At 34.4% G+C, this 17,262-nt stretch overlaps 2 protein-coding genes across 5 annotated transcripts; both read left to right on the forward strand.

Annotated features, from left to right (window-relative positions):
- Positions 1–171: 171 nt before the first annotated feature.
- On the forward strand, positions 172–12,338 carry LOC114396407 (LEAF RUST 10 DISEASE-RESISTANCE LOCUS RECEPTOR-LIKE PROTEIN KINASE-like 1.4). 4 transcript variants are annotated; one of them, XM_028358365.1, is made up of 4 exons: positions 172–997; positions 10,516–10,542; positions 10,644–10,967; positions 11,085–12,338. In XM_028358365.1, the coding sequence occupies exons 1-4, from the start codon at positions 220–222 to the stop codon at positions 12,014–12,016; spliced, it is 2,061 nt and encodes a 686-aa protein (XP_028214166.1). In that variant the 5' UTR covers positions 172–219; the 3' UTR covers positions 12,017–12,338. The 4 variants fall into 4 exon arrangements, with proteins under 4 accessions (XP_028214166.1, XP_028214165.1, XP_028214164.1 ...); XM_028358364.1 differs by lacking the exon at positions 172–997 and adding an exon at positions 4,253–5,230; XM_028358363.1 differs by lacking the exon at positions 172–997 and adding an exon at positions 5,242–7,402.
- A 3,940-nt stretch (positions 12,339–16,278) lies between these two features.
- Positions 16,279–16,977, forward strand: LOC114395570. Its single transcript, XM_028357384.1, has one exon. The coding sequence runs from the start codon at positions 16,365–16,367 to the stop codon at positions 16,821–16,823; it is 459 nt and encodes a 152-aa protein (XP_028213185.1). The 5' UTR covers positions 16,279–16,364; the 3' UTR covers positions 16,824–16,977.
- Positions 16,978–17,262: the final 285 nt, after the last annotated feature.

Below are 17,262 nucleotides of genomic sequence, written 5' to 3' on the forward strand. Positions count from 1 at the left end.
AGGGCATCCCCATACTAAATATATAAAATGAATTGAGGGAAACTACTCCAAGTTATTTTAATTTTTATACTTTCCACAAGTCAACCTAACCATCCAAATTTTTCCACAAGTCACAGTTACTGACTCTGTCTCTGAAGGCAAATTCTATATCTTAAAAATATTGTCTTCTTTTGATTCACGTTCTCTCTATCAAACATTTTCTTTGTGCTCTCGACCCCAATGGCTTCCCTGCTTATTCACCTCCCTCCTATCCCTATTCTTCAACACTTTATCCTCCTCCTCATACTGATTCAGACACCTCCATATTTAAGCTCCTACAATGATGATAGGGGTTGTACTAATCAGCTGATAAGTTGTGGGAATATAAAAAACATTGGTTTTCCATTCTGGGGAGAAAAACGACCAAGAGATTGTGGCCACCCTCGGATGCAACTCCGCTGCGAACAAGAGATCACCTACATAACCATTAATGATTTCAGGTACAAGGTTTTGGAGGTAAACCCAGATAACCATACTTTGAGAATCACTACAGAGGACTACTTGGAAAACATATGCCAACCAAAGTTTGTCAACACCAGCCTTGACACTGAGCTCTATGTTCATGACTCAGCCTATAAGAATCTTACCCTTTTCTATTGTGCTAATGATTTGCCTTCCACCACTGGATTTCTGCCTAGTTGTGTCCCAAATGGCAATTATGTTTATCCTCGATTTGAGCCTCTGCCTCCTTCTAATTATAATGCCTTTTGCAAAACAGTGGTTGTTCCAGTTCCTCCGTCCTTAGTTGATACTAGTGATGTTGACAAAATACTCAATGCAATCGTAGACGGATTTGTGGTGAGATGGATAGTGGGCATTGGAGAATGTGAGAAGTGTATGATATCAGCAGGTAGATGCGGCGGTATTGAATGGTATCCAAATCAAACATGTTACTGCAGAGATGGACCTTGTTCTAATTTCTTACCAGATGACAAAGCACCACAGTCCCCACCTACAGGTACTTCTAAGTTCATTGATTATTACTTTTTCTGTTTTCTGTTGATAGCTGACGGGGACTAATAGTGTGTTTGGATAACACAACAATTAATTTTACCCTGTTGAGATATCCCTTCTGATTTTGATTATCTCCTTTCATTTTACCTCACAAAATCATGATGACAACATGTAAAATTAAAAGTCACTATTTGTTGCTTTGGTTTTATTATGAAAAATTAATTGATTATTTCTCATCATGAATCTAGTTTTTTTTTTTTTTATAAATCAAGGTGAGTTAGAAATCACATCATGAATCTATAAGTTTTGAGCTGTTTATCGCTCCACAACGACCAAATGTTCATCTAATTAATGTGAACATGTCACTTAATTTGCCTTATTCGTCTGTTGAACTGACAAAATAAAACCACTTGTTTGGCTGATTGAGTTCCTGTAATTCCCCACCCTACTATGGTTGTGTATGATGTTGGTCAAAGTATACGTTGGTCTTAGCCCTTGGCAGCTCTTAAGTCCTAAACTAAACCCACTTTAGGGTGTAATAAAGTCTACTTGCAATTGGAAATTTTGTTAGAGAAAATGAAATGAAATGAAACAAAATAGGGAGGGAAGAGTTGGAATGGGGAATAGCCATTCATGACATTGGGAAATTGTGATTGGTGAAGCCATTCAGCAATTCTAACGTAGAGCCTCAATTAATTTCTCTCAAATATGAAAATGATTCATGTGCCGCTAGAATTCCGGCGTTGATTATTATTCTATTTCTAATAGTAATAATATATATTTTGTCAAATTTGAAAGGGCCGTTAACTTATGATGATAACTTTGATAATTCGTATAATTTGTGAAGGGAAGTCATCTTGACTAATTATGTTGCTTGGAAGTCTCAAATTGTATGAACGAAAGAAAGAAAAAAAACTACCTAGGCTTAGTCTTTTTTCTTTTTTAAATAATAAATTCAACTAAAATTCCTTTTCTTGCTAGCATCATTCCTTTAATTAATAGCTTCAACGCTTTAGTAAAAGGCTATGCTGACCATGTATTGTGATTTATTTTTTGAACAATTTTTTGTATTAGTTATTGTATTAATATGTGGGAGACTGGATCATGTCTCCCATCGTGGAAATAACTATGGTTGTTGGATCATATTTTAAGGCAAATTCTACCGTAAGGCCGTGATTATGTGGTTCACGTACAAGCAAACCACCTTAAAATAGTTTTTGTTTTAATAATTATTAATCAATAATAATCTTAAATAATTAAACAGAAGATAAATAATATTAAAACATTTTAAAGAATATCAAGGACAACTGCAAAACAACAAAATCAACTACCAAGCGTGAGAACGAGGGCGTCAAGGAGGCCATGCAAAAGTCGTGAAACTTAAGCATGGAAAAATTGCGAGTTCCACAATTGTGCCTTTTTCTTACAATTTTTTTTTTGTTTTAAAAATTGGATTTATTAACAAAAAAAAATGGCTTTTGAGTTTAATTTTCTGGGAAGTTTTTTTTTTTTTTTTTACTTTTGTTTATGGAGTTGGCTTTGGGATTTTTATTCAATTTGAGTATCGAAATTCTAATCAGAAAAGGCAAGCTCTTGTAGTTGGCAGCACTTTTGGTTAGAAAGAGACTCCCAACTCCTTCTTCATGCTTTTAACAATCCTAAGTTGGTGCATTATATTGGTCTATTTACACTCAGCAGAATGAAATGTTTAGAGCTTACAACATTTTAGTTTTCGTATTTCTCATGAAACTAATGTTTGTGCCGACAATCTTGCTTCTAATTAATGAAGCTAATTCTTTTGTTATACTTAGTGGGATTCTCCATCTCCTTTTAATTTAGAAGGAAGTTCTTAGGTATAGACAGGAACTTCCTTTTTATAGATTTTCCTAGCACAGCTCCATTGGGTACGGTTTGGTCCTCCTAAATTATTTTGTAATTCTCTGTTTCTTAATATATTTGGAGTTGTTAAGGTTGGGGTACGTGCTAACATAATTGGGATGTCAATATTCTCATCTCCTTAGCCTCTCCCCAGTCTCTTTTATCTAAAAAAAATATCGAAATTCTAATTGATACAAATCATCAATGGAATCGACACTCGAGAAAACATATTTTGTTGTAGCTGTTAATTTGGAGAAAATGGATTGAAGAAGGGAAGGAGTGGTAGTAGTTTCAATTCGCAGACGGTGTTGCAGCGAGGAAACATCTTGGCTCTAGTCTAAGAGAGGTGCGGAGAAAGAAGTGTGTACCGATTAGTGGCTGGATTAATAGATTGATTATATTTAATTAATCTATAAAAAATTATTACAAATTATGTAATACTTTAAACCTCAAATCAATTAATACATTAAACTTGATAGTTAAATATTTTATAATATATCTAATGGTGATAATTGTTGGTTTATGGGTGAACCATTTGCATTGATTCCTCACAGTTGAAAGCCACCTATCACTATTTTCATAATGAGTCATTATCTAGACTAGATAGAATTGGACCTTTATAGTATGAATGAATAAAAACATTCTGTGAATACATTTTTCAGAAACTAGGCAGCGTCTTGAGTCTAGGTTTTAACTAGCCAAATTGCCGATAAAGTAATAAAACCCAGTTAAATTGAAACAAATATATTTTTAGCAAAAGAATTTATTTTTGTCAAAGAAAGTGTAGTCATTAAGCTTTATGATAGAAAACAAATAAATTTAATAATGATCCTCACAATTCTTATAAATCTTACTAGAATCATGTTATTTTATGTTTTTTATATATTTTCAAACTACACATTTATGATAGAAAACAAAAAGAAATTCAAGTTTTTCTACTTTTTAACCATAAAAATATTTAGGAATTAAGTTTCTGGTTTCATCCACAGACCTGTCTTGCTACTTCAACTTGTCTTTTATGTAGTTAACTTGGAATATGACAAAGTTATAGTTGTTACAAGTAACATAAAAGATAAAGTAATTCCTATTAATCCCAATACATGAATAAGCTTTCCTCATAACTTAGAATATAGCTAATTCTCGTCAGCTATAAAGCATATAAAGATTTGTTTGTAATAAAGCATAGTATAAAGACTTGTGATTAAAGTTAGAAAAATAATGAAGTTGACACGTAGAACGCGGCTTCAATTTCTCAAGTGCGGTCAAAAAGTGGGCACTCTTCTGGAAACAGACTTTGGGGAGTTTGAAATGAGACAAAAACACAGAATCTAGAAGAATAGAATACAGCGTGTAATACAATATTATTATAAGCATACAACTTCTTCTGAGCTGAGCTCAGGTAACGTAATAAATTATAGGTTGCCGTGTCGCTTTGGTTTCTTAGAAACATCAAAGTGTTGAAAGTGGAACGCCAATTGATTGGAGTTCCCGTTATAATCATCTACGCGTTAATTTACTCATATAATCTTCATTTTGGTCACCCTGCACCTCAACCCCAGTACTTCTCCTCCTACTGCAACAATGAAACAACTGCTTCTTGAGCCTTGTTTCATCTTCATTTTGTTGGTAATCTCAGTTACCAACACTCCAACTTGTCTTTGCGTGGATGATGCGAGCTACACCAACTGTAGTAACGCTTTTAGCTGCGGAAATAACAACTTCAACCTCAAATACCCATTCTGGGGAGAAAACAGAGGTAACTATTGTGGTGGTGGACCTAACTTGGAGTCGGAGAAACTCACATGTGAAGCTCAAGTCCCCAAGATAACCATCAATCTCATCAAATACCGTGTTCTTGGCTGGGAAAACACATCACAGATACTCAAAGTCGCAAGGGACGATTACTGGGACAATAATAATATCTGTGTCAATGGTGACAGGAACAGCACATTTGATAACACTCCGTTTCAATATGATTATGATGGCCTTCTTAACGTTACGCTCTTTTATGATTGCCCTGCCGGTTTTTCACCTTCCACTATTCCATCGCTTCCACCATCGACTGTGTTTAGTTTTCCCTGTGGTGGTGGTTCATTTGTCTACTACACTGCCCAAGCTTTACCTTCTTCGTACGAGGCGCCCTGCAAGATTGTTGTGATTCCAATCTTTCAGACCAACAACTATTCACTTGAAAATTCCGAGAGAATCATTGAAGCTTTACAGGGCGGTTTTGAGATAGAATGGACGGGAAATTATGAGAAGTGCGAGAAATGCACTGGTTCTGGTGGAGAGTGTGGATCCGTTGATGGAAATTTCCAATGTTTCTGCAAGGATGGACCTCATTCTGCTTCATGCAAAGGTATATATGCTTGCTAGCTTTTTCATTTCTCAAACGTCTCTTTTCATTTCTAGTTTAGTTAGCAAACTTGGCTTCTTTTTTGTTGAAGAAGCCGTATTAGTATATTATAACAACAAAAAACGAGCGTTTTGCTAATTAACAAAGGCATGAGTAAAAGGTGGAATATCCGGGTTTTTTTTTTATCTACAAAGACAGAAAGACAAAAGGTTTATAATAATTCACATTGTTCAACCAACTTAATTAGACCCCTTTAAAATATCTCATATCTTTAAACTTCCTTTATGAATCACTTTAATCTTTGTAAGGGAATGACGGAGAGTGTGGCTTCAGTGGAGAATAATTCCCTAAAAAGTTAGATGGAGTTATGAGAGAATCTTTATGAAAATAAAGTTGCACACACTTATCATCAATTATATTTTTTTTATATAACAATAAGCGTTTGATCCAATAAATGGTATCAAAGCAAGGTCAGGAGTAAAAATCTTCTGGGTAACACTGAGAGATGGGGTACATCCTGACCATCAGTTATAGTTTTTAGTCTAGTGGTAAAGGGCATCATCTAACATGGAACAAAATTGGGGTGTTAGATATTTTAGTGCAGATTATTTGGCTTGTCGATCGCGCGGTTTGATTACTGTTACATTGATTCTTCCCCAAAACACCTTAGCACTTGAAGAAGACCGGGTCAGCAATTGCTTGCTTGTAACAAAACAAAGGTCATGATAGTGTTTTGACTTTTGGGATACATACAAAATATGAAACTCCTGACAAGTTCTCCCGTTGACGATTTCACAAGTTTTTCACCAAGCCATCGTATCATCCTCATCTTTTCACACATATGCAGCAGGTCCAAACATCATTAATTATTTAGATTACGTGGCTTGATTTTTTGACACCATTAGTAACATAGAAACTTCTAATGCTAAATTAAAGTCCTGGGAACTGGGTCTCATAAATGGAGTATTTTTTTTAATCTTATTCTTGGTTAAAACGTTTCACACCTTTTTTGACTTTAATATATTCATGATTCACGAGTAAGCTTGAGTTGTTTAGAGTAGTTAGACATGAAGTTTGATCATTATTCATTAGTTCCCTGTGCTGTTAGACACAGAGCACCAACCCATAATTTTTCTTTAATGTTTTCTCCGGGTTAGGTAATATACCAATTTGGCATTTTCTAACTGAAAATAAGAATATTTGTTGCCCTGGTCAAAGATTAATAGGTGACCTAAATTTATATCTGCATCAAATCAATAGTACTGATGCACTTCAAAACTCACGTTAACCTCAATTGTAATCTGAATCTCCCTCTTCCATTTATCTATTACGGTGTCAAATCCTCTGTCTCTCTTCTCTACCAAGCTATTCTTCTGAGAATGCAACTTCTTCTTCAAGGCATCTTTTTCTCATTCTTGGTTATGACCATCATCCTAAACCAAATTCTAACATCTTGTGCTGCTGATGATGTGCATTATCTGAAATGCGGTTCGCCATTTCATTGTGCAAATCTCAAAAACCTGAGTTATCCTTTCTGGGGATTCAGTAGACCCCTGTACTGTGGTCACCCTGCGTTTAAGCTACAATGCACAGGTGAAGTAGCAACGGTTACCATTATGTCAGAGAATTATAGAGTTCTTGAAGTCAATGACTCTGATCATAGAATCAAACTTGTAAGAACTGACTACTGGAACAACACCTGTCCCACTAGCCTCAGGACCTTCACTATAGGTTGCACTTTCTTCGATTATGGTTCAGATTCTCGGAACCTTAATCTCTATTATGATTGTTCTTCCCCTTCATTTCTTCAACCAGATAGTTTTCCCCCTAAGTTTAACTGCAGTGTAAATGGAACTCAAATGAATAACTATTTTGTGGACGAGAGCATGCTTGCAAATGCTGAGACTTCTGTCTCAATAAGTGAAATACTGGGAGCATGCAAATCTAGAGTCGTTGTTCCAATTTTGGAGTCAGAAGCTGAAGTGCTAGAAACAAATTCAACAGTCGAAAATCTTAAGGCCGCTCTTGAGAATGGTTTTGGCGTGGAGTGGGAAGCAAACAATAGTTTGTGTGATGAATGCCAAAACTCTGGTGGGCATTGTGGTTATGACCCAATCTCAAGTGAATTCGCTTGCCATTGCAGGGGTGGATCTTTTCCATCTACATGTAAATCAGGTGAGTAACTGTAACCTTTATAAATTATAAACATCTTAAGTTTTCTTGTCATTCACTGTGTGCCTTTAGACAAGTGTATCTGATAGAGTCACATAAGCCTTTTAAAAACTTCCAGCTGTCCAGCATCATAAGGAGATAATATCGCCTTACACAGTTACGCCCCTATCTGTATTTTCAGCTATTAAACATGGGGGAAAGTGAGAAATAGCTCCCCTCTTGTGAATAGGATTGGTTACATGGATCACATAACGTCATTCGACATTCGACGTTGTTAAAAATCAAAGTTTTAGAAGTATTATTTAGCATGAGATCTCTCTTGATGAGTTTTTCAATATCTTTTTTGCTCTCCCTCTTCTCCTTTTCACTAGACTAAAAATCATGCAATCCACTTTTATAACTGGCGTCTCTTGTTACCTTCTTTGTGCATGCTCAAACCATCTTTATGTAATCTAGGATCGGCAATAACAACAATAATGACAAAGTTTTGTTAGGAACATCTGGATATGAATGCTTCTTCTAACTGTAAAATATTATTCTTTTGATTTCCCCCTTCTTTTGTTTGCCTTGTCAATGACTTCTTACTGCATCACCTTTCTTGGAAGATATTGCAGATAGAACGGTAGATATTAGGTAGGAATAAGTAGCATTCAGAAGTGTTCACATATTCATCTCTCTTTAAAATATTTGTTGCATTCTTTGACTGCAATTAGACTTGTCTTCTTTATGGGGTCCAGTTACTCTTCTTATATCTTGTTTGTTCAATAATGTATATCTGTCTAGAAAACTGATCAATGGGCTGCTTAAAATTCTTGAGTTGTCATTTGAAGTTCAAATCTTGGGATAATTCTCCTGATTTGGAGTTGTAGTACCCAGGATTAAACAGATGGAAATATCTTGACTGGTGACAAATCCAGAGGAAATATCACCATTGAAATGGTCTTGGTTGGGAAACTCAACCATTAATCATTAAAGTAATTAACCACTCACTTTGATCCATTTCCTGCGAAATAAAAACATTACCATTGGTGGTATGTACTATATACTTTTAAAAATCTCATGCCCAAATTCTGCAACTACACTCACCTGCCATGGCATTTAAATATATGTTTTGTAACATCATGTTATTAGATGCCACGGCATGTGACTCTTTTAACTAATATATTCCACTGTAAGAACCATACAAGCGGTTCATCCATCTGAACCAACCAGCCAAAACGTCCAAATTAAACCGTATGTATATGTGTACCATGATTGAGACCTTTCAGTCATAGTTCTAGATTAATTTGACAGCTAGCCACCATTCAGCCAAACTATACGAGAGTATTTGTATTTTGATTTTTGACAATAAATCAACACCCCATCAATTTTATATACGCATCACTCACGATCATCCTCATTCCCCAACAAAATAATTTCCATTCCGGCAACCAATATATTGTTTTAAAAGTACTACAAAACAAGAAAAAGAAAAATAAAATACGCATTATTCGGCTGCTATTGCCAAAACTCACAGCTTATAATGTTCTTTTTCAGACCTTGTCAAAGTCCAAGTCAAATAAACTCAACTTCATGTATCTTTCTTTTTCCTTTTCTATTTTTCTCAGTTCGTTCAAACCATAGAGCCATAGTTCGCACTACAACAACCAACAACATTTTTATGGCCTAAACCTCCGACAAAATAAAAAACCAAACTATGTTGTCCCTCTCCACCATCACAGCCACCATTCTCATCTTCTATCTCCACCATACGACGTCGTTGCCACCCCATGCAACACTCTCTAGCTGCCACGTAACCTCCTTCAACTGCGGCAGCATCACCAATCTTTCCTACCCTTTCACCGGTGGCGACCGCCCCTCCTTCTGCGGGCCACCACAGTTCCTTTTGAACTGCCGAAACGGTGTCGTCGCCGAGTTGAACATCTCATCGGTGAGTTACCGAGTCATTGATATCGACTCGGAGGATCACACTCTCACTTTAGCAAGACTAGACCTTTGGAACGAGACATGCACCGATGTGTACGTTAACTCAACTTTTGATGGCCCCGTCTTCAGCTACGGTTCGGGGAACCAGAACCTCACTTTGTTTTATGAGTGCAAACCCACTTCACGGATCATCGAAACGCCAGAAAATTTGTTTAACTGTTGGAGTAATGGCGATAAGAATAACTCTTACTCTTTGGTTGGTCCTTTTCCTTTGGACCCTATTCTTGAAGTTGTTGAATGTGATGAACATGTTAAAGTGCCAATCCTTAAAGTGCAAGCTGATAGGCTCGTGGAAAACCGGTCTTTGCTTGGGGAGGTTTTGATGAAGGGGTTTAATGTGAACTATATGAATCCTTATGAGAGTGAGTGTTTTGAGTGCCTTGATTCTGGTGGCGTGTGTGGGTTTGATTCTGATAACGATGAACACATTTGTATTTGTGGGGATCATTTGTGTGCAACTCCAGGTATTCCAGCTTTTCTTTTCGTTAATTATTATATATTTAGTGTGTGTTTAGGTGGTCATTCTTAAAATTGATTTGGAAGTAATATGATTTATATTAGGATGTTTTTATTATAAAATTAAGTTAGGGATAAAATTTAGTACAAAATTTTGAATCTAAAGTTACTCAAAGTTTCTTCAATATAAAATTAATTCTAAAACATTTTCGGATGTGAAACTAAACATGTGAAAAAATGTCTAACATCAATTTTGGACTCAAAATCAACTCTTCAACTTAAAATCAAACACGCACTTAATTAAGTCCTATTTTTTAGAATCTTTTTTTCAGTTAGTTTACACTTTTCTCTATCTCTCGTGGTTCCCTTTTCATCACACATGCCATTTGGGCTTTGAGATAGAACTCGTTTACACAAGTATGAGTCAGGTGACCCCAAAAGAGTGTGAAACACTCATTTCTAACTAGGAAATCCAAATGTTAATTATCACTTAACTTGCAGTTATAGTTACAAGTTCAGTGCTCACCCAATTGGTTAAGGGAGAAAATGAGGCTTGATTTAGCTTCCTATTAATATCTGGCACTGAGACTTATTGACTACCTTTTTCTTTTCATCCCTCTTGTGTCCTTATCTGATTCCTTGTTTTGACATCTTTTTTGTTTGGAACATTGCAGGTAGCAGCAAAGTAGGTGTTGCAATAGGTAACTTTCTTTTCGTTAATTTTTTGGTACATACTTAAATTACTTCCATTTTGTTAATAGAATTTCACTAATGTGATGTCTGTTATTGATATTGTTGTCAGGCGCTAGTATAGGAGCAGTTGTAGCCCTTGTTGTCATTCTTGGATGTGTGTACTTTGTGATGCAAAGAAGGAGAAAAACTGCTTATAATAAACAAAGAAGCATGGAACTGTTCATTGCTCCTTCAAGCGGAGACACTTTTGCATCTACAACTAACACGTCTCAAAGTCTATCTTCTTACCAATCCTCCAACACTGATCCAATGCCGCCGAGGAGTTACTACTTTGGCGTCCAGGTCTTTACCTATGAGGAACTAGAGGAAGCTACCAAAAACTTTGACTCTTCAAGAGAACTTGGTGAGGGAGGTTTTGGCACTGTTTACAAAGGTAACAAGATATATAACTTCCTGTATACTAAATTACTAATGTCTGCCAAATTTCTCACAATTTCCCTTTGGCTAATTTGATCTGTTTTTATTGAACAATCTTCTGTTTGTTAATCAGGTCAACTCAAAGATGGACGTGTAGTTGCAGTGAAACGTCATTATGAAAGCAACTCTAGACGTATTGAGCAGTTCATGAATGAAGTTCAGATTCTAGCACGGTTAAGGCACAAGAGCCTGGTGACACTCTTTGGATGCACCTCTAGACATAGCAGAGAGCTTCTCCTTGTGTATGAATTCATACCCAATGGAACAGTGGCTGATCATCTTCAAGGAAGGAGCTCAAACTCAACTAATTTACTCCCTTGGCCTGTAAGATTGAACATTGCAGTTGAAACAGCTGAGGCTCTAGCCTACCTACATGCTAATGATGTCATACACCGCGATGTTAAAACCAACAACATTCTCCTGGATGATAACTTCCGTGTCAAGGTTGCTGATTTCGGTCTCTCAAGGGATTTCCCAAACCATGTCACTCATGTGTCAACAGCTCCACAGGGAACACCAGGTTATGTTGACCCTGAGTACTATCAGTGCTACCAACTCACTGATAAGAGTGATGTTTATAGCTTTGGAGTGGTCTTAGTTGAGCTGATATCATCATTGCAAGCTGTGGACATCAACAGGAACCGCAGTGATGTGAACTTGGCAAACATGGCTATCAATAAAATTCAGAACCAGGAACTGCATGAGTTGGTTGATCCTTATCTTGGATTTGAGAGGGATTATGCTATAAGGAGGATGACAACAGGGGTGGCAGAATTGGCCTTTAGGTGTTTGCAGCAGGAAAGAGAGATCAGACCCTCCATGAATGAGGTGGTGGAGATCTTGAGAGGAATCAAGAGTGACGATGGGCTTGGTGCAAGGGAAGAGACAGAAGTATTGGAAGTTAGGATAGATGAAGCTAGACTTCTGAAGAAGGTTTCCCCGGTTTCACCAGATTCAGTTGTTGATAAATGCTTTAGCGGCTCCTCTGTATCTAATTCCTCATAGCTTCTAAGATTTCCTCAATTTTCTTTTGGTGAAGATCTAGATATTAGATAGTGAAACTACTGTACTAGTGTCAATGAGCTAGTTTAGAAGTCTTAGCCCTTCACATTTATTTTCATTAAAACCTTATGTTTAAACTTTTATTTGCAGCTTGTATGTTATGATGATAATATAGTAGTAGTTATAAGAAGGAGAATTCACTGTTGGTTCAAAAATGCAATATGCATATGGGAGAGAAAAATAATACATATATTTGTTGTGTAAATACTCTCATGTTGTTAGTTGCTTTGATGTGTTTTTGAAAGGAGTTGGGTTATTCTTCTCATAGCGAATTTTATACAACAATACTTTTTTGCGTTTATTTCTGTATTGTATCATTTATTACATTACATCTCATATTACTCTCTTAATTTTACTATTTATTTTAGGAATATTTGTGTACAAATTACATTTCTCTTTTGAAAATATACATATTATCTGACTGTTTAATTAAACTTAATTTCTGTTATATATAAAGGATTGAAGGAAAATAGTTATAACTGCTGAATTTCCCTTATGTCATTATATTATATGGTTAGAGTCCATACAATGCAGTTTTTTGAATGTGATTGTGGACTTACCTGCAGGCTGCAGGTAGGGCGAGAGGAAGCAGCATCTGTGAGTATGGTCAGGTTGGATTTGGATTTACTCGCGTTATTCTTTCATGTTGTCTCATCTCACGTTACCATAGACAAAGACACAATAATTAGTTCAATAGACTCTATACACAAATAATAATAGCATGCATGCACATGTGTTACTGTAATTAGTTCTTGTATCTTTCTTACCTCGATGAGGGGCCTTTATGTTCCCTCCCACAACTCATGAGAAAAATAAGAATAACAACGGATATTAAACAAATAATAGTAAGTTCTACTGTAATTATTTGAGAAATATTTGTGATATATTCTTTTTAATATATATTTTTTGGTTTTCAGTAAAGTTCAGTTATTACACGATTAATAGTTTTCACATGAACTTCGCTTAGTAAAAAAAAATTGTTAAAAAAGTTTGTCAAAAAATGTGTAGTTAATATTTCTTTTTCTTCTCTATATTTTTTCCTCATAAAATGAGATAAAACATAATAAAATAATACAATAAGACGGAATATTGTTATTTTAATGTAACATAACTTTTTATTGGTTGCATCTATAATAAAATAATATAATATGTTTATATCAGAATATTTTAATCCTCAATCCTCTTAATTTTCTCTTCACCATGTCTTCTAAATCTAGGTAATTAACCAAATGTCTAAAGTCTTTTTTCCAAATACCAATCCATGATGGCATCGTTAATACTTCTCTATGCCATCCATAGTTAAGTATTTGTAAAGAAAGGTTCGTTTAGTCTACATCCTACTAAAAGAGTATTTAGTTTCGAACATCAACCTGATAATTAACTATGATGAAATTAATATTATAAGTTTTTGCAGTGCTCAATGAATCATTGGACTGGACCACTCACTGGATAAATATATTCCACTTGGGTCCACAGTCTAGTGCTTTTGAAGGCTTACTTTACCGTGTTTTCCCGGGCAATTCCTTTGCTTCAGAGGGTAAATTAACCAGAAACAATATTAGATAACTGCACTACTTGACCTGTAGAATTTTTAACGTCATTCTGATAACATAAATTCTAGCGTAATATGTTACTACCATAACAAAATGCACAAAACAGGCAACTTTTTTTTTATATATTTGGTTTAGCCAATTTAAATAAATAATACTAATATTTTTACCAATCTTAATCTCCTAACTTAAGGTTCCTTGTTTTAAAGTTTGATATAATAAATTGTGAAAATCCTGCTTATGATTAGAAAGTGAGGAAATAAATTTTCTAGCTAAACGCCAAAGCAATAGGAACTTATACTATCAACATGCATGCAGCTAGCGTTAAATTACCTTAGTTTTTTTAAGAAATATTGCCTAAAAATATGATATAAAGATACTACAAGACATACTATTGTCATAGTTTTAATTAAACTGTGTTTAGATAACCGGACCAAATCAGCCGTTGGAACCAGAAAACCAGTATACTAGTTAGGTAGTTGGTTCAAATAAAATACAAAACCGGCCTGAAAAAAAGAACTAGTAAAAACCTATCCAAAATTAACAAAAGAAAACTGGTTTATAACATGTCAATGAAGATGCTTAATACAATAACATCCTTTTAACTTTTTTCTTAAAAAAATAAACTCAACCTAAAATATTTTTTACTTTAAATATAAATGTATTATTATTAACGAATATTGATGTGTATCGTTGAAACTTTAACTTAAGTATTATAATATATTTAATTTGTGTGTATAATATATCAATGCGTATAATAATGCATACGAAGAAAGGTATAGTTGCTCCCTAAGTAACCAATCCAATCGTCCATAGCTTGCTATCTTGAAAATTCGTAACCCGATGTCAAACTTGTACTTTAAATCTATTGGACTTTTGCTATTTTGAATGCATTAATTGATTCGTGCGTATATTTCTTCAGAGACTGCCTGCCAACGGAATTGAATCTTCTAGGCCATCCTCGTTAGTTGTATTCAATGCTATAGGTTAAGATCAGCTAATTTTTTAATATAAATTTGATTGTAATTTGTAATAAATATTTAAATTTTGTGTTTTTTTTAAATATTAGATTGAGTTTTTAATAAAATAATAATTTTATTTTTGGTTTTTGATATATTTATTAGTATTTGATAAATTAACTAATTCTTTTGTTTGTTTCTTGATAAATATTTTTTATTTGTTATTAGTTTTTTTTCAAAGGAATTAATAACAAATGAAAAAAGTATTATATAATAAATATAAATTTTGAGTATTTGTTAAAGATCATAAATATATTTTTAACCTATTTTTTATCAGATTTTTAGTTATTCATTATAAATTTTAACTTGTTTTGAGATAATTATGTTATTAATATGAAATATTCTAATAATAAATTTTTATTACATAATTTAATTTATTAATTTTAGTTGAGTCTTCCCTTTGACTAGGTGGTGGTGGTAGTAGTAATGACACAACAATAATCATGATTGTGATAATAAGGATCTGACTGATGTTCCTCCTTATGTTGTCCTTGTGTTATTCCTTTAAAATTATACAATTTTAATGATTTTAAAAATTAAATGTTATCATTAAATATTAATATAGTTGTCATGTTATTTTCATGGAACAGAGACAATATGAAAAGAGACATTAAAAAAGTCAAATTCGTGATAATAACAACAATTATAGTAAAGATGACAAGACTTATGGTAATGACAAATATGTTGATGGATGGATAAAAGTTTTAGCAATGGTGATGAGAATAATCATGATAATGGTAATGGGTTAATAACATTATTGAATTCTTGAATTAAAGTGACATAATAATTGAGATTTTAAGATATTATTTAGTGATTTTATTTAGAAATTTGATGACAAGGAGGGATTTAGATGAATTCTTAAGTATTTTAATGAAATTGATGACAACTGTTATGCATTGTTATTTTAATAAATAAAACAGCATAAAGACAACACAAAAAAAAAGACAACAAAAAGTTAAATCCATTATATTTATTATTATTATTATCATCATTATAAATGTCAGGTTCATTATTATTATTATTATCATCTTTGATATTGTTGTGTTAATGTAATCATCATTATTATTTATGTGGTTGTAGCAATCATAACTTGTTTTTCTTCTTTTTTCCTATTTATTTATTTCTTTTGATTATAAAAAAAATAACATTTTTTTATATTTTTAATATAAATATTTATTCTTTTTGTTGCTATATTATAAGTGCAAAATATTTATAAATGACTAATTTTTATTATAAAAATCAAATATTTCATTAAGAAGATATGAGCTCAATTTCACTTGATCATTTTTTTTAGATATTGTATTTTCTTTTTAAAAATTGCATACGTTATTACACTGAAAATAAATTTAAACATTTTGAACTAATCTAAAGAAAAATTAAGTATTTGAACACAAATATTTAACATTTATAGTTAAAGTTTAATAGTTTAAATACTACTTGAGTTTAATGTTTAATAAAAATAACTTTTTATTAAATTTTATTTATTTTTTAATTAAACTTGAGATTAATTGATTTTTAGTTTTCCGGATGAATGAAAGGTTAAGAAAAATAAACTAATGAAGAAAATTAAAATAAAAGTTGAAAAAGAGGAGAATTAAAAAGGAGGTAATAGGAAAATAGCAACTGGTCAAGGTCAAGTAGTAGTAGAAGATAAAGCCCTCTTCCCTTCCTAAATCCAATCAATCATTCTCTCTCTTCTCTTCTCTCAGATCTCTCTCCTCAATGCCCACTCTCCACAAATTCAAGTTCCTCGCCACCCAATGCGCCGTCGCCGGCAGCCCCACCCGCAGCCCCACCACCAGCCCCGTCATCCACCTCCGCCGCCGCAAAACCCTCCGCATGTTCCTCGCCCGCCGCCGCTTCCATCCCCCGCCGCAAGATCCGCCGCCCCTCCCAGACTCCGAGGCCCGCGTCCGCCACAAACTCAAGGACCTCTTCATCTCATCTCCACCGCCGCCACCCCTCAACGACGAAAAAACAATCTTCCACCATCATCAACAACAACAAGAAGATCAGCACGAAGAACTTCTCCCTAACTCCGCCGTGAGCGTCCGATTCCGCACCGGATCTCCCTTCCGGCGCGGCACATCCACCGCCGCTCTCCGGCCGGTATCGTCGGTCTTCCGCTACCGGTTACTGAGAAGAGCGTGGCGACCGGTGCTTGTCAGCATCCCTGAGTAGTAGTAGCAGATTTTTCTCTCTACTGTTATAACTGTACGGATGACTCCAATTCCTAATTTTTATTTTTTTATTTATTTCATTTTTTTTAATAATTCTCGGACATATAATAATGGTAATAAAGCTTCTAACTTGCGCGGTGTGCGTTTTCTCTTCCGCTAAAGCCGTGAAAGTAATCAATGTAACTAACGCTTGCCGCGTTCCGCAACGAAACGGTTATGATGCGACGTCGTATTATCGAATTCTGTGCTTTTCGTCTTCGGTGGATATTATTCTTACCATACGGCAACGGATTTCGGAATCGTGGAAATTATTAACCAAGTCATTGGTTTATACTTTATATATTAGTGTGTTTGGGCACGAGATATTTAACGTGAATTTTCACGTTTATTGTGAAAAAAAAAATTGCACAAAGAAAAATTGCTTGTGTAAAACAGTATGA

The sequence above is a fragment of the Glycine soja genome, chromosome 18, assembly GCF_004193775.1.
Source record: "Glycine soja cultivar W05 chromosome 18, ASM419377v2, whole genome shotgun sequence".
Classification (NCBI taxonomy): Eukaryota; Viridiplantae; Streptophyta; class Magnoliopsida; order Fabales; family Fabaceae; genus Glycine; species Glycine soja.

Excerpts from the sequence above, each read along its gene's own strand:
- LOC114396407 (XM_028358363.1), top strand. The coding sequence starts at position 6,493 with ATGCACTTCAAAACTCACGTTAACCTCAATTGTAATCTGAATCTCCCT. Across the intron at positions 7,403-10,515 it reads TCCATCTACATGTAAATCAG|GTAGCAGCAAAGTAGGTGTT; the intron begins GTGAGTAACTGT and ends GGAACATTGCAG. Across the intron at positions 10,543-10,643 it reads CAAAGTAGGTGTTGCAATAG|GCGCTAGTATAGGAGCAGTT; the intron begins GTAACTTTCTTT and ends TATTGTTGTCAG.
- LOC114395570 (XM_028357384.1), top strand. The coding sequence starts at position 16,365 with ATGCCCACTCTCCACAAATTCAAGTTCCTCGCCACCCAATGCGCCGTC.